General features: G+C 46.1%; 2 protein-coding genes across 4 annotated transcripts; one reads left to right on the plus strand and one right to left on the minus strand.

Moving 5' to 3' along the window:
• Positions 1-1,484: 1,484 nt before the first annotated feature.
• LOC124174700 lies at positions 1,485-21,921 on the plus strand. 3 transcript variants are annotated; one of them, XM_046554104.1, is made up of 8 exons: positions 2,322-2,331; positions 2,412-2,917; positions 3,044-3,274; positions 11,295-11,408; positions 11,520-11,606; positions 17,949-18,152; positions 18,410-18,595; positions 18,701-21,921. In XM_046554104.1, the coding sequence occupies exons 2-8, from the start codon at positions 2,650-2,652 to the stop codon at positions 19,408-19,410; spliced, it is 1,800 nt and encodes a 599-aa protein (XP_046410060.1). In that variant the 5' UTR covers positions 2,322-2,331; positions 2,412-2,649; the 3' UTR covers positions 19,411-21,921. The 3 variants fall into 3 exon arrangements, with proteins under 3 accessions (XP_046410052.1, XP_046410063.1, XP_046410060.1); XM_046554096.1 differs by having other exon boundaries at positions 1,485-2,917; XM_046554107.1 differs by having other exon boundaries at positions 1,485-2,917; positions 11,529-11,606.
• Positions 21,922-23,683: 1,762 nt separating this feature from the next.
• Positions 23,684-25,678, minus strand: LOC124179339 (hemolymph lipopolysaccharide-binding protein-like). The gene is made up of 4 exons (XM_046563627.1): positions 25,634-25,678; positions 25,434-25,569; positions 24,920-25,018; positions 23,684-24,205 (listed from the first exon to the last, which is right to left on the minus strand). The coding sequence occupies exons 2-4, from the start codon at positions 25,505-25,507 to the stop codon at positions 23,803-23,805; spliced, it is 576 nt and encodes a 191-aa protein (XP_046419583.1). The 5' UTR covers positions 25,508-25,569; positions 25,634-25,678; the 3' UTR covers positions 23,684-23,802.
• Between the last annotated feature and the right edge of the window lie 1,244 nt (positions 25,679-26,922).

Here is a 26,922-nt window from a genome sequence, read left to right on the forward strand (position 1 = left end):
GTGACGCAAATGCAGTGATGTAAAAGTGGGAAAAGCTTGTCGTCGGTGGAATAACGAGTTTGCGAGGAATCGCGGTAAAACCTTCACCGTACATTCTCGCTGACGGAAAGTCTTGTCGTCATTGGGATTGAAATTTCCTACAGAATTTTAACAGTTCAACGATCTCGACGTTTTAACGCTGTTACACGATCCTTTCGACTCTGATTACGTTCAAAACAACGAGTATCATGGGAGATTTGCTGGAATTTTGAGAAATGAGAATCGGTATCGATCCCGTTCAGCGTCAACGCCAGCTAGTATTCTCTGCCGGTAATTACGTCATCGGTCGCGTTTCCCTGAATTCTGGAAACCCAATCCTATCCGATAGTTTGACGAAATCGCGTAACATTAAGGTCGTGTCAATGCCTGTGCGGACGAAAGCAACTAGCTCTAGTTACCGTTACTCAACTGTGTAGGTTCGAAATCAACCCCCACCCTCGAACCCCCCAGCCTCTCATCCCCTTGACGGTCCGACCCCCGGCCCCCCCGTCCGCCGACGCGCACCCCTATTTCTCAACGCTAAACGCAACTAGGGTTTCAACTGTCCTTGTTTTCCTTTCTTCGCAGTGTTGTTCCAAGTGGGACGTGAAACAGTTGTCGAACATAAAACGGTACCGAGGGATCAGTGTTAAACGCGTGTTAAAACGAATGCGATCGAGATATTTACTGAAGAAAAACGAGAGTGCAAAAAATTGTCAAAAAGCTCAGATGCGAAGGAAGAGAAAATTCGGTTCCTGACTTGCAAACAAGAGTGCTTCACCCTTCAATTTTTTTATATAATATATATATTATGTATATATATTTCGTTTTTTTTGTGTCTGAAGTACGAGCATAAACATTATCGCAAAAGAATATCGATCCTTTTGCCAATGAGGATAAAAAATACTGAGTGAAAAAATGACGAGTGTCTGAAAAAACTTCGCTGATTAGGTGCAGTCGTGTACGATCGGTTCATTTCCAGCGCTGTCGGCAAGTTACATGTGAGGAGTGACGAAGAGAGTTCGAAACGTAAATTGTGTCAGTGAAGGATATTTGAGTAAAAAAAAAAGAACCAATGAAAATCAACGAAACTTTTGCAAAACCAAAGCAAAAACATAACCGCGTAAGTCGTAAAAGTGACGCACCAATGATCTGTCGGAAAAATGCGTCCGAAGCCAGGAATGATCGGACTACCGTAAAAGAGGCAGGAGGCGTGATTCGTTCGAAGTGAGGCATCGTCGTCACCGTCATTATCATCGCCGTGATCGACTGCGTCCGCTAGTTTTGATCGCGGCGACAAGGCGAGCACCACGTGAGGGTGATTTTCCCCGCCCGCGGTATTTTTCCCCTCTGCGTGAAAAAGCAGCCCCGCCAGCGTCGCGGCGCCTATGGTGGTGGCGGTGGTGGGGGTCGGAGGTCGGGGGCCGGGGGCTGGGGGCGGCGGCCTCAAAAATACACCGCAACCACACCGCGCACCTCTACCGCAGAAGCCGCCACTTTCTACCGCCAAACCCAAACGCAACCACCGGCCGCAAGACTTACCCTTATTCTCGTGCTCCGGTTAACTTGGACCCGTGACAACTTCTCAACTCCGGTCACACCGCCGAGGAATTTTGACATTCGCTGAGCAGCCTGGGTGCGTGTAGATTACCTCGAGAGTTTGTGATTTTTTTGATTTTTTTTTCTTTTTTTTCATCAATTTCGGTCCCAAATTTTTCACCGCACTTTTACCGATTTTTCATTTTTCCAAACATCGAACCTCCTCGATCACCGGACGACTGGCTCAAACTGTGACAGAGAATATAGTTGTGGTGATCAGTTTTTTTGCGAGAACACAACACGCTCGATTTGTGGTGCTGCGGCGCGATTTGAGATAGTGTGGATATCGGAAGTTGACTTTTCACTGTGAACAGAACTCGACGAGACTCGTTGCCTCGAAGAGTGCTTTGTGACGTATCGATGCGTAGTTCTGTGACGTAGTCTTAGTTATTAGTTGAGGAAACTGAAAAGTTTCTCCGTCGAATGGGAAGAACGGATCTGGTCGAAGCGGAAGCAGCTCGAGTATAATAAACGAGAGTGCAGAGAGACAAGTGAAGAAGGGGGAAATTCAGCGAAGTAAAAATCGTAAAAAGGGAGATCGGGAAACCTCCTCGATTCCAATAAAACGAATTTTCTCCGCGACTTGGCAGTCAAGTTTTGAAGAATTTGCAAACGGCCGCTCAACTCTGTCTAAGGATAATGAAATAAGGATCAAAGGCTGCCGGAGGAGGAGCAACAGCATCGGTGGCGGCCCCCCGATTCCGCCGTTTCGTTGTACGTACTCTCCGACCCGGGAACAAATCTAATTCCCGAGGGAAGCGATTGATATATTGGTGTTCCGGGACCGATTGAAGGAATCGGCATTTCTCAGGCGCGAATAATCGCCGCCTGGATCCTCGGAGCGATTCAACTGGTTCCGGAATCTTTTTATTACTCTGGTAAGATCGCGTAGTCGGGATTCGTCAAAGCTGCACCGTCGCGTCGTCGGGGAAACGGAATTGAGAAGAACCGTTGAGCCGTAGGTTCGATCCGGGACCGCCGTTCGGACATGAATTAATTTCCGCATCGGGTAATGCACCGCGGTCCGGTCTCATGACGAATCCTTCGCGTGCGGCCGTCCGTTCGGAGGATCGCCCTCTTCGCTTGGAATACAGAGACTCCACAGTGGCTTGCGCGAGCAACAGGGGTCGTCGGCTTCGGGGCTACTCCAGGAAAAGGATGCACCTGGCGAACGACGTCCCTGCCCAGGGGAACCAGGGCGCGAATCACCTCCCGGACTATCCGCCGAGCGCGGATCTCCTCGTCGAGCGGACCCTCGACGGACTGCTCGCCGAGCATCCCGGGGAGTTGATAAGGACCGGTGAGTTTCCCTTCAATGATTATTCTCAAACTCTTGGCAGATTTTTTAGCATTAGGGAGGATGCCGGGAGGGCGGGGGCGGGGGAACGAATGAAATTATCTCGAATGCCGTGTGCCCTATGAAAAGGATGTCCCCACGTCGTCTGCACGGTTCTTCCTGGGCACTGGAGGTCCAACAAGACGCTGCCGGTCGCTTTCAAGGTCGTCGCCCTGGGCGAGGTCAACGACGGTACCCTGGTCACCGTCCGGGCCGGAAACGACGAGAACTGCTGCGCCGAGCTGAGGAACTCTACCGCCCTGATGAAGAACCAGGTGGCCAAGTTTAACGACCTAAGGTTCGTCGGGAGGAGCGGAAGAGGTGAGTGCGTGCTGCGATTTGCGATTTGCGATTTGCGATTTGCGATTTGCGGTGAGGAAATTTGGAGGGACGGCCGCGTTTAACGGATGATTCTTTGAAAATCGGCGAGGTGGATCCCGGCCGCGTCTACCGGGGATGAATGATTCAGCGGGTACATTAGGGGGGATCCCAGATGGCCTCATTTCTCTATCACCCAGTCCTTATTCGGGCTCATTTTTAATTCACTCAACAAATACCGGAGCCCGACCCCCTCCATCCATCCGTCTGTCGGCGGACACAGGATTTTTAATTCCAGACCTTCGTTAATAATTCACGGGCTCCTTTGCTGGAGCGACGGTGGTTCCGTCCCTCAAGGAAAAAGAAGCCTCTGGGTTAGCGCGTTGCACCTGAATAATACATCGTAATAATCGCCCCCATTACCAGTAGTTAATGCCTAAGGAAAGAAAACTCCTCGGGGCTGAATATCGCCCGCGTTACTTTTCTTTCAGCCAACTCGACACCCCGACGTTTCACTTCAAGGGGCTGCAGACGACCTCCTAATGTCATTTATACCCTCGCGCCGATGGGAAAGCAAACGTTCTCTCGCAATCAGAAGCCAGACACCTTAAATTCGGTTTTTCGGTTCAACTCGGGCAAAAAATGCTAACGTACTGGGGAAAAAGTGCGCAAGCTTGGAAAACCGTTTTTCCCGTCAGCAGGTGGAAATTCTTCGCCTGGAATTGTGGAACTGCCGATTGTTATCGTCGAACGATCGATCCGCAAAAAGTTCCGGCGATTTTATAATATTTCCAACAGATTTTCCCATCTTACACTTCGAATTGGTCATTGGCTCGCTTTTCTTCGCGGGAAAATTGAGTGAAATTTCTGACGAGGGTCCCTGCAGAAGCCGCGGATAAATGCTCAGCCAGAGACGGTGGCATTGCTTAACGACGAGGCTGTCGGCTTGTTTATGGTAAATTGGAAAGGGAAATTGCAGTTAGATCGAGGGACGCGATGAACGACGAAAGCCACCCTCTTCGCGGGATTTTGGAGGGGGTGGGTTTTTCAGATTTTTTAACTGTCAACGGTAATGGTTCACGTCTCAGGGACATTTTCCGACCTCTTAGCCCCGGATTGCCAGAATTGCTCGCGTCAAAAGACAAACCCTCTTATATATACAGCTGCTCGGAATCTCACCTCTAAATCGTTCCCAATTCTTATCGCTGACGCTCTCGCCGACGGGTTTCACGCGCCTTTATCCCTCAGTTCGACCCGACTGAAATTTTTCGAGGCTTTTACAAGTTCAACCAGATCCGAGTACGTGTTTTTCTAATTTCGCCTATTATTGCGAAATTCAAGCTCTGGCTGCGACGGATCGCTGAATCGCGATTAGATGAGAGCAATAATTTGCTAAATCGCAGTCGAGTTTTTGGACAAACGTAATATTCGAGGATCAAGCTGAAGGGGTAATCTTGAATTTACTGTAGTATAAAAAACACATTACTAACTGCCGTATGTGTAACGTATGAAATGTAACTTGTGCAAAGCATCGAAGCGATGGTTGCTATTCAGCTAAATTAACGTGTAAATAGAGTGACAATTTATCGTTGTTTCGAATTTTAAGAGGATAAATTACAGAAATATACCAGGATGCGGAACGATCTCCAGAGATTAGGGTAAGCACACTATATGTACGTATCGGGGGCGATGCTACCGTTTCGGAATTTTTCGCTGCGGGGAATCGAGTATTTGAAATAGGGATTGTTCCGGCGAGTGGCTGAGTCTAAGCGGCTTTGGTTTCCATGGCAATAAGCTCTCATTACTGCATTACTGCCATCTCCTAACTATCAAACAGAGATTGACGGTGTACCGGCTCAAGGCTATAGCCAGACGCGTAAAGTAAGCCGAAATTCGTATACCCGATATCGATCGTGCGTGCGAACTGGATACACTAGGTTTACATTCGTGATTTGTTGGTAAAGAGCTTCCGTGCAATAATCACCTCATTACACGTGACACGAAATTATTCGTCCGATCGATAGATTGCGCTTAATAAATTCAGAAAACTGGCTAGATTTATATAATTGAGAATTTCTTTTTCCGAAAGCTCTACCTTATTTCCGGTTCCTTCGTCTTTCCGAAACTGGTCACGAAGCGCGTCGATTTTTCGCTAAATTGTGAAGGTGCGGGGAGGAGGGGGGCAAAAGGACAAGACAAACAACATAAATATAAGATTTATTTCACGAATCTGTTTACTTGCAATACGGGAAAAGCTGCTGAGCCTCGGTGAAGTCGGGCTATTTTTCAGACACCTGATCCGTCCATCGTTGTTCACCAAAAATTGTTTACCGTTATTACCCTAATTTTTCGTGGCATTTTTCGGGCGCGTTTTGTGATCGTATTTCACTCCTTCGCGAAATTATTACAGAGCGTTTTGGTCATCTGTGATAATAATCCCGGTTTTTATTGAGTGTAATCAGCGCGATGGAGAACGATTTGCAAAACTGATACCTGCGCCTGCGTTGCGAATCATCATTCGCTCGCAATATATACATATATTTGTATGTATAAATGAAGTAGCTTTGAAAGCAATAACGAGTGTATCCACAAATGCGAAAAATTCTGCAGGTTTCGTATGTACGTGTACAGATCATATGCCATTTGACCAATCAACTCGCTAACTATTTTAATTGAATCACGAATGGCCCCACGAGCAGAACGTATTATGGGGAAAAAAAACTGTTCATAAATCCGTGTAACGACAGAAATATCGAAAAAGGGGTGCGGTGATAAAATTTTTGGCATAAAATTTGGAGATAAAAATTTTTTCCAGCAGCACGTTCGATGGAAATGTAAGTTTGCGAGCGCGGAGCCAAAAGTTTGGTCACTCTACGGTAAAAGAAACGACAATGAGCGAAAAAATGTGAAAAAAGTGAGAGAGAGGCGGAGAGGGAGAAACAGATTGTTGTTAATCTGGGGAGTTCCGGGCGCTCTAGAAACGGGAAATATTATCGTAGCAACGCAGGGCGTTATACATCATACGGCTCTCTCTGCTTTGCGATTCTGCCTCGAACCGTCGAGGATTAGCGTCAACCTCCGACGACTAGGAGGCTGGAGTCGACTCGGTACGTACGTGAGTGAATCCGTGTGCTTCGGCGTTGCGACGTAGTCCAAAACGACGAACGAGTCGCATAAATACAGGAATTACTGATGTTTTATGACGGTTCGCGATTTTCTCTGTTTGTGCGGGCAGCTATGAAAGAGCGCCCATTCGGGAGATTTCACCGACTCCATATATATATACATATATATGTATATATGTAGAGGTACACACGCGATACCAGTATCGACAATCCCACAGTGTGCACAGAGGTAAACGTACCGTATCGCCAATAATAATAATAATAACAACAATAATAATAGTAATAATAATAATACCGTTCGCCGAAACGCGGAGAAAGAAATCAGGCATGATTTCAGCGGGAAATTAGCGCTGACACGAGTGCGAACTGTATAATACGAGATGAAGGAGTTAAATTTGCGTAAAATTCGTCAAATTTGTAAGAGCATATGTATAATAATGAAAAATAAAACGTTCACCCGCGAATGGGCCTGAATGATTTAATAACTCGAAAGAACTGTCTGCGTTGAGAAGGGTTGACGTACAATCTGTCGCCTTTAAAAAAAACCAGCCCTTTTTATTTTTCCCAACCTCCCGATCTGTCGGTCCGCCGAAACTCTGATACTGTTACCGGGTTCTTGGTGTAGGCGAGCGCTCGAGTGTTGGTAGCAGGTACGATTGGACGTGTGAATTTGCGGGCCAACCTGTGGCTCTGGATGGTAAAGAGAAGGAGGAAAGACGTACAAAATAAAAAAAAAATAATTAAAAAATAAACGACACGAAACACCAAAAAAAAAAAAAAAAAATATATGGCAACGACTAACGAGGCGGTCGTTGGGCGGTAAAGCAAATCTGTGCGACGACTCAGCTCCGGTTTTTGTCCCTCCCGTATCTCCTTGGATCAAAGAATACCGGACGTACCGAGAGCAAGGTCTTAATTAAAGTTTCAGGTGACCGGCGCGAGTCGCACGGACTTCGTTAGGTTTGGAAAATTCCCCCCTCTCGTTGCCGTTTGACACCAATTTTGAAGATCAGCGGACGGATCTCACCGTCAAGATAACGACTTGTCGAACCTGAGAGTCTGATTTATCCCGGAGAGGAGGAGGTTCGCCTGCGCTTTTTTCCCCAATTAAAAATTAAAAATATACCGTCCCCTCGGTAAGTCTCTCACGAGGCTGGCACACCTATTTCAGGTAGAATCACGCACAGTTGACTAACTGCGCCGTCGATCTGCCTTGTCGCACGGATTATACATATTTTATTCCTCTTCCATCCGTCCGGCGGCGGCCGTCTTCCGCACCAGAGATTTCGTTTCTGTACTGCATCGGAGGGGCCTCGCCGTGTTACGAATCCAGGCATTCGCCTCGCGATTTCTCATATTTAACCGACGATAATTTTCGTAATGAATACACTACCGTTTGAACGGATATACGCGTATATTTAGCACGGACGCGCCCCGGTGATTCTACGTTTGATGACCGATCTCGTTCATTTCCTGATTGTCCGAGTGACGTACGTACGTCAATTGGCTCCAATTTCAACGCAGTGGACGACTTACCGCATCGTTGTAAATTTATGTCGGTCCTTTATCCGTGATTACCGTGGTAAGTTAATTATTTAGACAGGTGTAGCCGATTTCGCGTGAGGCAAATTCGGACTGGCGGCTGATCCAATCGCTACGTTGTAGAAATAGCATTACGCAGCTGATGTGGAAAATTCATTTATCGGATCGATTCAACGACGGTTGATGACAAAGTTGAAGACAAAAGTGTGGTATTTCCAATTCGTGTAGAGTAACGTGAAAAGTGTTTGCAGGAAAGTTTCAAAATATTCAATAACCAGACGTACAAGTTCGATTTTTCTACAGTACGAAAATCTTGATTCGAAATGAGAAATAAATAGTAACAACGACACGACTGAATGTTGATAAGCCATCCCCGTTTGTCAAAGTTGCCTCGTGCGGGTCACCCTTAAGCCCTGAAAGAAGAGCCTCGCCGAGTCCACCGCTGATATTTTACTCCCCGCACGGTAAATCTTTTTGAAATATTCCCGCACGCAATCCGGTGTACCTGTCCCTCAACAGCGATTCGGGTAGTCAAAACGTCAGAATCTTAAAACACTGCAAACACCCTGAAATAACACTGGAGTGGCAAACAGAGGTTGAACCCCGCCATTCCGCGCCTCCTTTTGCTCGGGTGGCAAACAGGGGAGTTTTTAACACTGTATGATCCCTGAGTAAACTTGGGGTGAATATGAAATCGTTAAAAACCTGAATGCCGATGTTTTTGTGAACCGTCCTCGCCCGAGGCGCGTGTAAGATGCCCGCAGTAATTATTCAAATTTTGATCCTCGAATTTGGCGATGAGGAATAAAATGTCACTCGGTCGACGCCGCAAAGCTGCTCTCGAAACGCGATTCACTTTCCAACCTCGTGATGAAAGTGTCGAGGATACGATCGGTGCGGAGAAATAGAAAAATAATAAAACAAAAGGAAGACAAGAAGAAGAGTCTAGACAGTGGAGGGATGATACAACTACCGAATTGGTATAAGCAGACAGAATCGATGCGGTCTTCTCGAGGGGCACTGTATTCGCCACACAGTAAACGAGCTTTCTTGGAATCCCTCCAGAATGAGAGAAGCTCTCGTGTTCTTTTCTTTATCTCTTTTATGGCGACGTCAACAACTTTACGATTCCGTTAACGTCTGCTCGCATAATTTTTTTTCACTACAGGCATACCGAATCTACCTATGTATCCAAATTTCAGCCATTCTCTCGACGAATTCTCCGGCTTCCCCGGCGTTTAGGCCTGTCGCGAAATCCTAACAAGGCGAAAGTTTATTGCTGTGGTCCCGTAGGTGAGGGATGAGAAGCGGTTTCGAGGGTTGCCAAACGTCGAGGGGGCGTAGGTGAAGGGTAAGGGTGGAGGGCGGAGGGCGGAGAGGCGGCATTTTGGGGTGTTTATGAGGCATTATGTGTAACACGCTGGAAGAACGACTCCCCCGCAATTTTGGTGCTTGTGATACAGTTAGCGAAGGCGCGCGCGTGTAAGCCTGAACCGTCGGTGGTGTTAAATCGGAAGAAAAAAAATATTAATTAACGTCTACGAAACAGCAGATTCCTCGCTGGTGGAATTTCAGTTGGTGTAAATTCTCGTTCAGCGAGTAGATAATGCATTCGGGCATATTTGTCTATCGGTAATTGCATCTTCGGTAATCTGTGTATGTAACATACGCAAATCTGTTATACTCGCCTTTCACACTCCGCGATCCGGTGTTAAAAATTTTTAAAACACGTAGTACTCGTTCAAGGTAGAATCTTCGTGTGACAATTCCGTTTGAAAAATTACACGGGTGTTTTTGCGAAAGATTCGTAATTAGGAATTTAGGCGATCCGTTGGTCGTTGGAATTGTTCAAAGGAATTTTCAGATACCCGATCGAAGAAAAGCTCCGATCGCAATCATCCGCGAATGATCTTTTAGCGGTACTCGGTAGCTCGACTCGCGTCTGCTTACCGAAAAATGTTCTTGCGGAAGAAGTTCTTTCGCAGGAAGTGTGAGAAAAATATGAGCTGTGGCGGGGGGTGACAAAAGTAGTGACAAAGCGGTCGCTGACGTAACCTACTCGTCGCCTGCGATCCTCCCGCTTCCGTTATCTCTTATCTCGTTTTTCTATCCCTCAGTCATTCCGCCCTAGGCGGTGTTTTGTTTTCGCTGCTCACTGCGTGAGGAAATTCGCGAGTTCCCCGTTTCGCTGGATATTTTCCGTGGCTCGACGGAGCGGCGACAAAGCTGTTAAATGTCGTGGTTCACCGTGAAAATTCTCCGCCACCCTGGCATTCGCCGTAAAATAAAACTGCTCAGTTTCTCTCCGCGAGCTAACCGACGCCGTTGTGCGACGTTGATGCCCGCAAGATAGTCCGTAAGTTGGGCTGAAGCTGAGAAATTTTAAAGGCCCGAATTCGACGAGGCCTTGAGGTCAGTCGACCAATTAGAATTGAATAATTCGCGAAGACTGCGATTATATGTAGCTATCCGGGATGAAGAACGGAGGGAGAGGGATACGAAGGTGAATTCCAAACGGAGTCGTAACTCAACCGCGGAAAGAATTAAAAAGCATAAAAATGCGGCGAACGCAAAAGTTCGGTTTCTCGGATAGCCCGCAAGCCGGGGGTGCAAGTTCGCGGTGGGTCGCGTTATTCTGCCGTGTTCCACGTGCCTGTTTCTCTCTATTATTCAAATCCAATCCACGTGGCCGCAAAGTGCTTATTCCCATTCCCCCCAGCCCCAGCCTCACTTTCCAATCTTTTTATCACCAGAAAGTGATGAATTTTAGATCCTAACCGTCACTCGCCGCTAACCGCGGTCGCTTCAAACTCAAATAAGACTCTGATTGTCCGCATGCAGTTGCAGCAGTGGTTATGAATTCCAAAGAACTAGTGACCCGCGAGAAAAGAAGAAGAGGTAAATAAAAACTAATAGCAACAACGAGGAATTCAAAACATATATTATATTTTTACTTCAATCTTAAAAAGTTTCCACTCAATTCCTCAACACGATTATGGGTAATCTGAGTGTGGGATGAAGACCATGACGAAATGTATGCTCATGGTGAATTTGGTGGATCGGTTCTGTCACCGCTTCGAACGGTTACAGGATGTGCAGAGGCAGTAACGCGCTGCACTGTGCCACGTTTACTGGAAACAAAACATAAATGTGCCGGAAGTAAGGGGTAGTCGGATGGCGCCGCAGTGTCGGGAGGGGCGTGCGGGGAAAACCGACGGGAATATGCTAATGCCGTAAACATACGTACTTATGGACCGGGTTTGGCGTGTCCGGCACCTCGGCACCCGGTTCTGGACGAGATTGACCACCTCTGGTCCTCCGCGAGGTTTTGAAAGGCGTAATTTTTCACGTTTCAGGAAAGAGTTTTACTCTGACGATAATGCTGCAGACGTCGCCGCCGCAGGTGGCAACCTTGTCGAAGGCCATAAAGGTCACAGTCGACGGTCCCAGGGAGCCCAGGTCGAAAACAAGTGAGTACCTACGAAATTTATCTTGGATTCGTGTTGTTCGAGTCGACGAACACGGACGAACGGACGGTGCCGTCTTCATAAACGAGGAATTCACGCAGTGTCCTGTTTCAGGACATCAAGCTTTTCATCCTTATCACTTTGGGCCGCGTACCTTCACTTTCGCACATCCTCAGGATCATCTGGGATTCAAATTAACCGGTGAGTCGTCAGCGTTCCGTTTCTTTTTTTCTTGTTCTTTTTTTTTTCTTCGTCGATACTTCAACCACCGTGTATTGACACGTCACGCGAAATCCCCTCGTGGAAATGATCGAGTCCGTAAAATACCGAATGCAGGAAAGTTATACCATCCCGAGCGAGTGACTGGTAAACGAGTTCTTGCAAGGCTGCATGGGATTCGTTGATAACTAAGTTTACAGCCCTTGCGAGAGCGACGCTCCGGTAGTCTTCGTCGCGAGAAGGGTGTCAAAATTGAGCGGCACCGGTTGCTGCGAAGTCAAAATTGAGTTTTGACTTCGAGTCTAAGTAGAGGAGAGTCTGATTAAGTCGGGCTCTTTGCCGTTCGGGGGTTAGGGTGGGAGGGGTTCTTCTCTAACTGGAGAACTTTGTCTTTTCAATTCCTGTCTGCAGAGCAGCTGTATATTATAAGCTCGGTGCGACTTTCCTCGGTACCTTCGATTATAATTTGCCAACAGTTTTGCCTTCGCGTAGTCTCGCGGAAAGGCTCCCGTTTGTTCATCAAACAAATTATGAAATTCACTTAAGCAGCGACGTGAAATTTTTTGCCTCCATGCCAGAAATTAATTTTCCCGCATCGCATTTCGTCTGAAAAAACAAAGACAAACGAGTTTCGTTCAGCCATACCGCGTTTACCGATTCTAGAGCGGTATTTCGTTCTTCGTTGAAATTCGGCCAGAACTCGAAATTTTGACGAAACCGGCCTCGGTGAGTGGAAGTGATATTGGTGCACCGACAGTGTATTGTTTCGGCATGATAAGCGGCTTAACACACCCTCTGTTCAGCGACCCAGCTTCCCGCGCCCACCACACCACCCCAGTACCACCACCACCACCACCACCACCACCACCACCACCACTACGAATTCAGTCCCGCGGACGAGCCCGCAGTCGCGATCAAAATCGTAACGACAATGAAAGCTGGCCGAGCTCGCTGGGTCGTGGAGCCAAATTTTGCCGGATTTTATGGCGCTGTTATATAAGCCGTAACGGTGCGTCCAAAAATCAATTTTCATAAGGGGGATGTAAACTCGAGAGCAGAAGAAACGCTTGATAAGATCGTCGCAAATTTGTCATTCGTTGAAGCGATATCTGCGCACTCTTTGCCCACAACTTGGCGACGGCTGATACGAGTCCGCGAATCATGATGTGCAAATTTTTCTCTCAGTGCAGGTGAAACGTGGCGATGCCTCCAAGAGTGAGTCGGGGTCTGTGTAAGAGGAGACGTTGGAAGAGAGGCGGTGTAGGGTTTCGAAATTCAAACTTTCCGCGTTACCCGACGAACCCCTTCGGTCATTTAGTTCGGCGGATAAAACACAGGTTGCGCCGCCGTCCGCTCCTCTTCCGAGCGGTCAGCACCCACCCCGTCCACCCCGTCCAGCCCAACCCCCGACCCCCAACCCCCAACCCCCAGGGCGAACCACCCGCCTCGCGATCCGAAGCCCGAGCCATCCTCGCGTGCGATCCCAAGAGGGTATCATCGGTGTAGTAAGGGTGTGTTTCAAGGGGTGGTTTATTAGATCCCGGCGCCAAGGGTTGATAAAGGAGACCCAAGCAGGGGTTGTTAAGGTGTCCATTGAGGTGTAACTAGGGGCTTGTTATTAAATTTCGTTCGGCCCACCTCAGCGCCAGAAGGGACGAGTTTCACGGGTTTTCATAAATGCTAAGAATATGGCTGATCGCTACCGTAGCGTCGGTCGTGCGTCGCCTCGCGCGAGTTCGTTTATTCATTCGTTGCCCCCCTGTTACTTCGAAGCGATGCCCGATCGATGTGCGCTCTGAGAAAAGAAGAATTTTTCAGCATCTTTCATTCGCACAGTTTCTTGTCAAAGTAATTTTCTTCTCTCAGAATGGTTAAGCTCCTTCTTTCATGTTTGTGAATTTTTTTCCCTCTTCTTCACTTCGCGCAGAGTCGGTATATTCATTTCTCGAGTGCTCCCGTATACTGTTTTTTTTCTTTATTTTTTAATGTTCATAATTCATCCCGCTTGGGTTTACTTCGTAAAGAGAAATTCCGGTTGTTATTCTTGAATGTAAAAATTTTCCCAAATTAGCAGGCGCTCTTGGAGTCATGTAAAGCCTTTCCTACGTGCCTTCCTCTCTCTCTCTCTCTCTACCCGTACGTTTAGTCGCCAATTTAAAATCCAGGAGTAAAAACGCCCCAATCAAGGCCTCTCGGCGTCTTGCTAAGGGGATGAAAAATCCGGAAGAGAGGTTTAAGTTAACAAGAGTCCCCGTTGGCCGCCGCCCTTCGCTGCCCTCCGTCACCCTCAGCCTCCCGTGTCAATTAACCGCCTCCAGGGGCGGAAAAATCGCAACCCCTGTTTCAATAAGGTGGCCTTTACCTCATTTGGGGGAGATTGTTAGGAGCGCGTTTAAAACTGTCGACTCCGGGCTGGCTCGGATCGCTTTGCAATAAATTTACGCTCTTAAAGCCGAACCTTTCATGTTTTTATTTCCTCCTCTTGAGATTGGTACCGTAGTGCGGACTTGGTTTCCGAGCAGCTTGACGATTCTTGAAAAATAAACACCCGTCATGCGCTGCAGCCGCACAATTGCAGGCATCGGGCACACGACCCAAACCTGGACTATTCCTTCCGCTGTAAAGTAGATTTAATTAAAAGTCCTCCGCGTCTTGTTTCCGTACGAAAATCCCCTTTGAAAATAAACACTTTCTAAGGATCCGGGGACTCATAGCGCGTATCCGTGGAAGAACTCGGGGCTGATCTTGGCAGGGAAGCGTCGCGCCGTATCAAGGGTTGTCCACTTCTCCTTCGGCGGCAACCTTTGCGTAGAAACTCTGTCTCGAATTTCGGAAAGGAGAGACACAGGGGTTGCCTATATCTACGCCCTTTCGTTTCATTCTTTACATTTCGTTTCCTCGGTTTAATCAGGTCTGCGTGGCATCTCCGAGCGAGGGTTGTTTACTCCCGCGGTAACAATCACGGGTATCCTTTATATCCCGGGATCGGACGGATTCCCCCGCACGCCTCTCTTCTAGGCGCAATCGTTATTACACTCATCGATCCGCGCAACGGATCCACAATTACTCTCGTTCCGTTTCAGCGATATACACTTTCTTCCGCGAAGACGGGCGTCTACCGTAAAAGGGTTGAAAGAAAACCGCGAGCCACGTGACCCGAGGCGAGTCACGTACTATTCCATTTCCTGAAATTTCTACTGGTGACACTTACTGGTGCAGGAGGAGGGACCTTTTGGGGTGGCATTTTAGGGGTTGCTACGCTGCGATAATGAGAACAGGAGCAGCCGGGTGAGTCAGGTTGGGCTTGGTTCGAGTAAAGACTCCCTTCGCACACCCTCGCACACCCCGTTCACCAACCTCGACACCACACCCCCATAACTAGCGGAAGAACGCGCGAGTACCGAGCCGAGGAAAGAGCAAGGCTCCTCTCGTTGCGCAAGGGTTAGCACCTTGAGAAGGGCGTTTTAGGCGCCTGTTTTGCATAGATTTAAATAGATAAGAAGAGAGGAGGGGAAGAAGAGAGTGCGAGATAGACGGAGAGAAAGAGAGAGAGGGATGGAGTGGCGAGGAAAATACGAGAATTAATTTATTATGTGTTTTAGGATTCGGGACTTTAAGAGATCCCCGGATTTACAGTTCAGTTTGGGTTTAGGTTTTCGTGGGGTCCGCCCGTCGGAGTTTCACTTAATACCTCTTTAAGGCCATCCGAGTAAAGCACGGGAAGTCTTAGGCTCGGATCTTGTTTACTCAGCGAGGATTTTCGATAATTCATTATGGTTTCAAGGAGTTTAATTAAAAAAGCCTTCCACCTTCTGCAAACACGCGGTTCCTTTGTTTTCCTCGATCAGGCTATCCCTTGAACACTCACTCGACGAGAGTCGAGTTTAAATCTCAAACGATAATAAGACTTTCCACACGTTGCATCGAATTCATTCATATTTTTGGTATTTTCAAAAAGAATTATACAGCAATTCGATCAGTCTTGAAAGGGATTTTTATGAATCAACAATTTATACACGCGAAATTTAAGTACAGCTTCATATCAGAAATCATACTTGAATACAGTTCGATTGTTTGAGAATCGTAACGAAGTCATCGAAATTAATTTCTACAGATGTTTCTAAGATTAGACTTTCCTTACAATCATACGATCGGTGTGATTTCGAATGCCGATTCCTCAACTCTTTCGCAGATATTCGAGCTGAACGCATTAGATCTAGGCTGAGAGTAGGTTGAGAGCTCTTCTGACCACCGGCTGATTAGCTCAAGATGAATTTGGTAGCACGTATAAGGGTTGCTCCATGCACGTTCGAAGGATGATAGTTTATAATACGTCATCCCTTAAAAGGGACGTCATCCCTTGCTAGAATAGCTTAGAGTATAGCTACCGAAGGAAACTACCCATGGGGTCGTAACGCTTAAGCTTAGCATTTCTCACCCTTTAAAGGGTAGCGCGTCGGCTCTGCTGCTTCGTCTCCGTCTTCGTCGCCGTTCTCTCCTTGCGCGAACCCTTTTCCCCACACCCCTCATTAGTCTTCATTTGTTTTCGGAATTATCGCCCCCGCCCCTGTTCACCCGGTTCAAGGCGAAAGGGTGGGCTTTCAAGTTTATTAAATTGAAAATATGTTACGGGTAGTTTGGGTTAGCTGGTGTGGCACGAGCCGCGCAGGGGTGAAACTTCCGAGGGTGCAAATTTGAAGTTCAAGTGCCGGTTTGCCGTAGGAATTTTGCGCTTCGGTTTCAACGTACAGCGGAATTGTAAATCCAGGAATACTCAAAATTTTCCCCGCACGATCCCAACCCCAAGAAACTCCGATAAAACCTCTCCGCGGACCGGTATATTTGAAACGTTTTTCATCTCAGAATTAAATTTCACCGAAAGACTTGATCGCTCACCACTGCCCGACCATATCGCCGGTCGCTCTACTTGGAGGCGTTCGTTAACCGGATATTCCGTTTCACTCGACGCGGTAAACAAAGCGTGCAGCAGAGCAGCTCGTGAATTTTCCAGTAGATCAAACAGCGCGGGCAGCGCAACCGAGATAGATTACAAAATCAGACAAAATAATCGAACGAGAATTAATTAATTCACTACTTTCCGACCGCACGCGAATTTCCATTAATCCGCTGGTCGCTTACACTCACAGTCCGTGCGTATGTACCGCGTTTCTCACACCGTCGAGTCAGACACTCGATCGTATACGTGTAACAGATCTACACGCGAGTAAAGGAGGGAACGGGGACTCGCTACTGGATGGGCGCATGCATGACACAACGAGCGAAGGCTCTTTGCTTTGTAAGCTCCAGTCCGAAGCTTTTCAAGTCGCAGGCTCTTATCGTTTTCTTAATCCTCTCATAAAGTCCCGGGTAGGTATTGTATAGCTGTACACAGGTACGAACATCGCACCGGTGGTAGTACGCTAGATAACAGTGTCCTCTCTGTTTTCCGAGCTTAAAGAGAGCTTAAAAAGTTCCCCTCCGTCTCCCCCTCCTCCCTACTCATCGCTCCCGCCAGAGCTTTTTCCCCCCACTCGAGGGGCGCGCATTTGCGGGCAACCAATCCGGCCAGCCGCAAGCGCCACAGGTCACGCCCAGGAGCCAGTAGCTCGGTATGTATCCCTACCACCGACTTCCCCTCCGTTTCCCGCTCCCGTTTAACTTCAAGAGTAGAGATGCTTGCAGCTAGCTTTGAGGGGAACATTTTTTTTAAATCCTTCTGCTGCGCACAGATGACGGAGTAATCTAAGAAGATTTTTTGAAATGAACTCCGTGTCGATATCCCGCTTCTCGCGATGACGAATGCTCAAATTGGAGCGATAGCAGCGGATAAAAAATAATGGCAATCCATCAAAAGTTTGTTTTGTGAAATCTTAGCTGACGCCAGGTGTAAAGGAGAAACGGGAAAAGAGTCTTCTTCACTTTATGGAATTCAATTACCATTTGGCAGATTTTTTCGCGAATAATATACTCGAGCTTGCGGCTTTAACTAATCAGTAGGTATATATATCTAGAACCAGGAACCGGTATAGTTGAATTCTACAGAAAACATTCCCTTCGATAGTTTTTTTCTAGTAGATAATTGAGCACTTCGGATAACAACGATTGAGGAACTAAATGCGGTGATGCATAAACGACACACTGTTGGATCGGTCATTATTTGAAAAATACCTCTATGCATCTTCGGTTAGGACTTTTCTCGAAACTTGATGCCGTGGGAAAGGGATGCTAGTTGCAGTTGATATCGAACGCCGCGACGAATACCCGAAGCTTTCAACGTGGGCGGACATTACGCTAAGTAACCTGGTATTTTATTTGATCTCTCAGGACTGCCACACCTGGGCCTGGAGGGAGTCGGAGCCGGGGGCGGATGGGGAGGTTTGCCCCGCGGCGGTCTCCCCCCGCACTGTCTTCCGCCGCCGCCGCCGGGCCACCACTCGCATTCCCACCCCCCGCCAGGAGGTGCCTCAGCATTCAACCCGTTCCAGCACGCTATTGAGCAGCGCTCGCCAAGAGTGCCCGCTACCACCGGTAAGGAACTTCCCGGTAACAGGAAGCTCGATACATCTTACAATTAGCCCAAGTTCCGACTTGGCCTGAGATCAAAGACCAGGGAAATGGTTTTCGCTGAACCGCGTTCAATGCACCTGCTCGTCTTCTCTTTCCTTTTTCAACGGGCTTCTTCTCAATGTCGAGCGAGGTAGTCGCTGCCGCCGCCGCTGCTGCTGCTGCTGCTGCCTAACGAGCCTTATCGCCCCGACGTCATGTGCCGACTGTTTACTTTGCAGAATCTTCGCGTGGAGATCTTGGTCCCATAACCGTTTCTGTGAGGGATGTTAGCCCCACAGCATCCCCTGGAAACGGGCCAGGACTGCTAACCACCGCTGCTGTCGCCGCTCCAACCCCGCCAGCTGAGCCAACAAATGCTACGTCAAGCCCGTCGACCCACCACCCGCCTCATCATCATTTCCAAGGTATTATCCCCCTCGAGTTATCAGGCGCACGTCACCTGGTCCGCGGTTAACGCGTCTTCTTCGACTACGCACCAGATCGATTGATCCCAATTTCCGTGGTTCCAGGCCTTCATCCGGCGCTTCTTGGTCCACACAACCCGCTCTTTAGCTCGATATTCGCACCTCTGGTCCCGCATCAGTCGCATTGGCTGTTTAACCAGTTGTATCAGTCGCAGCCGGAGTGGCACGCGCTGGCTTTGCACATGGCGCATCAGCGCCTTCAGATGCCGGACATCCGGCCTGGCCAGCTGCGGAAACGCCGTGGATCCAGCGGCAGCCCCGACGGAAGTTCGAAGGACGATCCTCAGCGGGAGGAGGAGGAGGTTCTGGAGGACAGGGACGGGGACGTCGAGGAGAGGGAGAGGTCTCGGGACACCGACAGTCCCGAGGGTAGCATCGAGGTGGACGACGAGTCCGACCGCAGGCTAGAAGGGGCGAGCAGGATCCCCATCGGACGGAAGCGGGACCGCACGAGAAGCGAGGACTCCTCGGAAGAGTTGACCATCTGCATCCAGACGAACGTCAACAATTTCAAGGAGGATTTGAGCGTCGCCAGCGACCTGGACAACAGGACAGATCTGACGATAAAAATACGACTCGAGGAAACCGTCGACTTGAGCACCAAGAGCAATCACGACAAGGAGAACAGGGAGGAGGACTTGAGCAAGGGTCAGGATCTGACCACACGGAGAAAGGAGGAGGACGTGGCCACTAGGGAGCCAAAGAGACCCAGGCGGGAGAACACGCCACCCAGGCAAGTCTGGAGGCCCTACTAGGCCATGACTGACGAAACGGAAACGGAATCTTAGCGTAAGAAGTTAAGAACCGTCGGTGGACACCGTTCGCGACGAAAACCACGGGTTTTCAAAATCAGCCATCCGAGGTTAGACCTCGACGTAGGCTCGTGGCGCGCAGTGATGTTTACACCTCAGTGGGCAGTTGAGTTTCCCCGCAACTAGTCGGCGACTGAGGTGACCCGGGGTGGCCGTCGTGGTCGACGTGGTCGAAGCGGCCGAGACGCAGGGGCTGAGGGCGGATCAGCCTCGAGTGCCGTTGGGATCCAGGAGAACGTTTTCGCGACAACGAAGATGCCAAGCGATGCTCCCGGTGTGTTTCCGATTCTCGGTCGCTTCGATGCGTCCGCAAGTCAGCAAGTCTTTGTGGAACAGTCAGAAGATCGAGATGGTTACTCGTTGATGGTTCGTTGTTTTTATTTTTTTGTTTTCTTGATGCTTGGAGACCGTGGTGGAAATATTATCATGAAGGAATTCTTAATGATTCATGGACTAACCAGGGTTAACGTCTGTTCAACTTGTATATATAATAATGACGTCCTAAATTGAGTATAAGAAAATTATAAGCAACATTGTCGTTCTCGTTGAACGAGTCCTGGCGGTCCTGCTCTCGTGATTATCACTGTTTCAATGAGAATTCGTGCGGTGATTCATGAGGAGACTTTACGTCAGTGGTAAATTTTTGACGATGGCATATGTATCCGTAATGTGATCGTGTGTACTGGATCGTTGGGAGATTACAATATCTCTGGTGATGGTGAAAATTCAAATTCCTTCCAAATCTTGTTTTCTAGTTGTTATTTGTTGACGATTAAAGCTCTAACATTATGAAAGAATCTTCGACTTGAATTGGATTTGACAAGGTTGCGGATTATTAAACATGCCGTTGCTACGAGCTCTCTTTAACTGCTGTGACTCGAAAATCAAGGTATAATGTTTACTTGAAATCATGTTGATAGGAAATAGACATGTAACCAGTTTAGAATGAACCCGAATAATCACTCAGGCAATAACGTTCATCATACGAACAATTGAATACAACAAAATTCGAATTGGACATCGAGCCCGTTCAAAATGTATGATTGTTTCTTGTGGTTTCATTCTGACGACGTTTCCAAAATAAAATTCGTCCATGATAAGCGATATTTCATTAAATCGTTTCATGTCTATCGAAAAGTACAACTTGTCTAACGAACAAATAACAGCTAGAAAGTCAAGATTACAGTTCGCATTTGAAAATCATCTAACAAATAAAATGCATCGTCGAAGGTACTGAATCTCCGTTACTCGCAGATATGTCTGGGCAAGTCGTTGCGACGGGTAATTCATTATAAAACATAGGTAAATAATGTTGTAACTTTCGCCAACTTGTGTCACGGTCGCGGTTGCCGAGAGACGACGGATTACAGAAGAAAGAAAGGAAGACATTGGTCGGCGTGCAATTGGTTGATAATTAACCTGCCCACTTAATTGTCTGTATCGATTTTCATTAGTGACGATGAATCTAGTGCAATACCATCTAATTTGTTCACGTTAATTGAAAAATTTCACGACCCTGTAAATCAGCCAGACATACCATATAGCAAAGTCTTAAACCATGGACGTAATCATCGTTCACTCATACGTGCGTCGGTTGCAGACGAAGATAATACGACTCAGATGGTTCTCGATTTATGACAGGATCCAGTCACCCGATTTCAAATTCCTGTCTCACAGATCATGAAATCATTTTCTGCCTATTGACTGTCCCGTCAATCGATCGACAGTGTCTGCATGTTTGGTTTATTGAGACAGCAGCCCCCATGGAAAAAGGATGCCAAAAACGCGAAGCATCAGAGCAACGAATTAGGAAAACGCGAAACTTTCACTTCAGTTACTAACTGCGGAAAGTGCGATGGATGCGTAGCTCAAAGCTGTAATCGATGACAGACCCATAAAGACGACAATCCGGGCGAATAAATTGCTGCAGGGCTGCAACAAAGGGCTTTTTTGAGGATCACGCGTCACTGATTAACATCGAAGGTTTTATTGAAGATATCTCGAATGAGGTTTAATTTTAATCCCGCTATTTAATATCGATGTAAATATCTTAGCCTTATCCCTTACACCTGCTAAAATTCGAAAATGAATATATGATACGACGTATGTAATGTATAGCTTAGGTATGTAAAATGTAAGAGAATGTAATTAAGAGAAAAATATCTCGGGACAGATCTTGAGATCGGACAATTTGCCAATATATTATTTTTAACCGTTCGTTTAGCCAATGATCCGAGTGGATGGCGTGTCGAATTCGTTCCAACAAACGTCCAAGCAGTTTTAATTTCGACATTTTCGTTGGAATATTCAAAGATCGTCTCGTCAGGCGATTCGACTTCACACGAAAAAGAACCGCATCTTTGATTTAATATCGAAATTCAGTAAGTATTTCGCTATTTGTCCTCATATCTGTTACTTCTTCCCTTCCCGCCTTCCCTTCGTCCCCTCACCTCACGTATACGTTGAAATCATCAACTGTTCGGAATGTGTTACGAAATAAATATCATTTGTTCTATTAAACTAAAGTCGTATTATCTCCTGGTCATTAATTGCATGCGGACTAATCAGAAGTTCCACTATGGTAAGTAGGTGTATTTTATTCTGATTTTTGTTTATTGTGAAGATGGAAATTTTATATTGTGACGAGATTTGTTTATTGGATCTTATTGTTAGACAAATCCCGTTCAAGTACATGAAAACAGAGTATTGATGAAGTATTGGCGGAATGAAGAAGCCGAGGTTCCAATACAATCACTTCATCGTGATACAACACGATCAAGAATGTATTTATTAATATTCGGTATCAGATACCGCAGATAGTGCAATAGATATGTATACCTATGTACCATATGGATGAAAAATGGAATAGTGGATTTTTCCGTTAAACGCGATCGTCGCTCGATTCGAGAATACAGCGTTTTGACGAATCGAAACAAATTCATTGGAGCTGTAAGCTCGTGATATGATAGAGGAAACGCCATGACTTGAAGAGTCCTAATTGCGTGACTAAAACGCATTAAATTCGCAGTGACGTATTCGAAAAACTAGCCTGGGAGCCGGGTATTGGCCTGTGGTCGGCGTATCACAACAAACTACCCCAATGACGAGATGATTAAAATTTCACGGGAAGCTGCTCCGGCCGTTCGCTGCACCGAAAACCCCCTACGATTCCGCGTTAGTGACGAGGTTCGTGGCTCGTGTGAGAGCCAAAAGGGAGAATGATTGGTACGCGACCACAACCACCCCCGTTTTTAATACACCCGCGCCTGCATAGGTATACATTATAGTTGGTCCAACCTCCGCCCCTCTCCCCTCCTTGATTTCAATGGTTCAGCCCTGGGTCGCCGGTGTTCCCCGACAGTATCTATCGGTTGTCCATCGAACCGTGGAACTATGGATCCGCGCGCCATCCGATCTCGTCAATGTCACGACGAGCAGATTGATTCATCGATTGAATATCAGCTCGGCGAGAGCTGCTAAAATAGACGGTAAAAAGTAGGCGCCGGACGAAGCTGACCGATCGTTCATTCGCTGTGCCGCACAGGCACGGGCCGGAAATGCGGTGCGCGGTGATTCCCAGAGAAATTGATGTTCGGGAAAATTATTTCGGCGTAATTCGAAAACGGCAAAATCGATTTACGTATGTTTTTCATATCTTTTTTTTATCCCTCCTGACTAAGTGGTTTCAAATTACAAGGCTAAAGTGTGCAGAGAGCAGAGAGAAATGATGAAATTCAAACTGTTTCAACTGTTTATTGATATGCGTGAAAAATCTTTTCACCACACTGGAACTACGTAGTTAGAAGTCTGTTCAATTATCATACTAATTGTCAAACTTTCAACTAATTTCTATATTCGATATTTTACGTTGGGTTTGAAGGACTGGACAAACCCAAAAATATTTGAAACCATTCAAATAATTTTAATACGGAACGCAGGTCTCGATGATATTTTTCATGTGTTTATTACAAAGTAATAGTGTGTATTTTTTATATTAACAGTTTCGAGCAATATTATTAGAATGAATTTTCGATATTTTCGTGACATTAATTAACACTACCCTCCACTATATGTATATTATGACATAGAGGTCCTAATGTTTAGTAAATTCTGTACTATACTGATGTAACTGTATCGTCTTAAATACCTGGCACTTCGCATACAAACCAAGGTCGATCACACTTGGTGAGTGACAGTAATTGAAACACAGAAAACCTAGTGGTTTTAAATATTTATTCCAATTTGCTACATCGGCAGCAGAACTTCATTTGTAAAATGGATACTGCTCATAACACGCATGATAAATCAATATCTGATTGTACGAGGCGGCCAAGCCTAGGGCAGCTCACAAACGAAGCTGGACAAGTCAAAATTGCAATTCTGGTTGTTGAGTTTACCGTCTGAAATGTGGATCGATCCACAATGTTCATGTCCGTGGTCCCGGTAGCTAGGTTCACCCTCCTGCCACTCGCTGAATCCTGCCCCAAACAATGATTGACCATCAATTGTCACCCATTGGCCGTACGCGTACAAATCATGAAAACCAACGTGGGCATGGTTGGGGGAATTCCCACCCCTTGTAGGACCCGCTTTTCTTAGGAGTGATACGATTAGTTCCGATTCGGCACGAGAGTTGACGACAGCGAGGTGGGCCTTTTCGTCTCGGCACTTCCTCCAAGCAGTTGACCACGAAGACGCTTCGGTGTGAACCTTATGAGCACCGATTCCCGGCGTGTAGCTACGGATAATTGGAATCAGTCATGGTGAGTGACACGTCGAAAAAGGAATAATTGAGTTCCGAAGCGGTGTCTTTACTTGACTAAGGGTACGTGCCGTTGGAATTCCAAAACTTTGGGTCGATATGTAATTGCAATTATCAATAGTTTCACGCGGCAAGTATGTATCTGCCGTAGTTTGTGGATCGATTGTATTCGTTTGCCTCCTAGATATTACAGGTTCAAATAAAGACGGAAGTTGGTGTTCTTCAAATGGCATTTTCCTAGCGTCACACTTTTTCTCAAGAAAATTCGAAATAATTACACAACTATCCCGATAGAATGGAGAACAAACGATTTATCATCGAACTAGGTAATTTGAAACAATAAAAAAAATTTGAATTCAGAAATAACTTTGAGACTTAGTCTTGACATATTTATTGCATTTCTTCTTCATTACAATAGCTTAATTAATTTAATAGTTTATAATGATCGGATTGTAAACGGGACAGTGATTTTTGGTTCCTCATTACATGCTACCAGGATCTAGCTAAGTGAATGATTCAAATTTTCAATAAATAATTGTGACATACGGAGGATTTTGAAGAACACTCATTTCTGATATGATTCGAGCTGATTACAATCAATCGAAATGAGTGGAAAATTTCGGTAATTACAAGTTGAAATTTTTACATTAATCGAAATGACGTGTTTCCTTACGGAATAAACTTTCTTACGTGTAGTCGTTCCGTTTGGTGAGGGAAATGTTTGGAATGTAGGTGAAATTAGGTAGAGCTGGTAGAGCGTCGGACCGTAATCCCGAGCTGAAGATTGGGCTGAAACAAAGAAAGTTAACGAGATAACGAGAGGGTAGCTTAAGCCCGAGAATACATAATAAGATCAATGTGAATTGACACTGCAACTCTAGTAATATATTGCGAAGTTAGTGTCTGGACGGAATCGCAACACACTTAGCTAGTAAGATAAATACAATTGTCCTCTTCGTAATTATATTTCACAATGTTAGTGTGTCTTATCTTGTAGGTTTTCCAGCAAAAATATCACCTACGATGAAATCCTTGATCGTGAATATAAAGAAAGATGTTACATTGAAAATTCTTACACAGTAGTGTAAGCATGTATAGTAAAAAAATGTCTACCTTTTATTTTAGTATAACGCTGTGTGTTTCGAGCATTGCAAACCAATCGGGTCAATCAATTGATGAAACACTAAAACTGATAGTCACTCACGTGTTATAGCTGCGTTTCGCATCCGTCTCCGATGGTATCTCTTCGATTCTCCGATCTATTTCTGGAATCAACATTGTATTTGTATTCCCCTGCGATGGTTTTTGCTCATTCAACGTACGGTCGATGGCTGGGATTGCTGTTGAGTAATCAGATTCAATAACGATTGGTCGAATATTTGACGCGGGGCCGAGGACATATACTTGTCCGAAAACGATTAACGATAACACCGCAGACATGGTGACCCTGGATTCAGCTCAGTAGAGATCCAACTGTCCGTGGTGGCGGCAGTCGTGCAAATTTATACTCACGAAGTTAGGTTGGGTTCATACATATGTATATATGTCGTGAGGAAATAAGCCATTAATAAATGATGTCATTTTTGAATAAGCAGCGGTATGTTAGGAAGTCACGAATGAAATGGTAACTGGTTTGGGAACCACAAGAGCTACCTTGATAGCCTTGGCCGTTGTACTGTTTTTTCTTTGTGAAGAGTCATCTTTGATTTTGCACATGCGAGATTCAACTCCTCGCTGGTTTGTTAATTTTTTTCATTATTTCATTCATTTCTCAAACAGGTCAACGAATGTTGACAAGTTGAATACGAAAATATGAGGAAATGTGTCTAAAATTAACACATTTCGAAAAACTCGTCGGTTTATTTCTGTCATACGTCGTTTTAGAGCTCTTCTCATTTCTCCCAAAAACTTTTACTCACTTGGGCGAGGGGTTATTCACTATCGAATGACTTGAGTGATCATTTCATGAATTATTTCAACCATTGGTATTGTTTGATAGTCGGAAAATAAATTTCTTGCCATGCTGCATGATTTTCCAGTAGTAGTTATTCCACGTTAGTCCTTCCTTGCATTGTTAGATAAAGTTTTCCTGTTTGTGGCTGATGTAATTAACTTCGAACCCAGCGATAATTTTAGACATTCACAATGTGCTTACCACTTTTGCGCATGTACACATTGTACACGTTGCTCCGGGCACACGGAATGAGATGAGTTCGAATTCGCGAGTTAAGGAAAGAGAACGAGAACGATTTTAGGATATTTATTTTAAACCTCTCGGGGCTTTGTTCCGAAGTAGAAGAAGCGCCGAGAAGGTTGACGGGCGGGCATTACTTGCTTTTTCGTTTTCTGTTTTTTACACGCTCGCGCTTTTTCTCGTCACTTTTTTCTTCAATTTTTTTCACTCTCCTTCCAGGCGAGCACTTTAGATAATAACGCCGGGACGCTTAACCCGACGAAAGGGTAAATTGGGTATTCATCTGGGAAATGATCATTTGAATTTTCACAATTTTCACCTCGCGCAATTTTACTTTCAAGTCAAATATATTCTGAAATCTTTTCCTGAGTCCAAAAGCATGTTAAATTATACTATCGTCTCTTTTCGTCTATGCGTACCTAGATTATATCTGTGAAAGTGGAATGAAGATGAGTCGAAATCAATGCAAGATATCCATCATTTAATTCTCACATCGATT

This window comes from Neodiprion fabricii, chromosome 1 (genome assembly GCF_021155785.1).
Source record: "Neodiprion fabricii isolate iyNeoFabr1 chromosome 1, iyNeoFabr1.1, whole genome shotgun sequence".
NCBI lineage: Eukaryota > Metazoa > Arthropoda > Insecta > Hymenoptera > Diprionidae > Neodiprion > Neodiprion fabricii.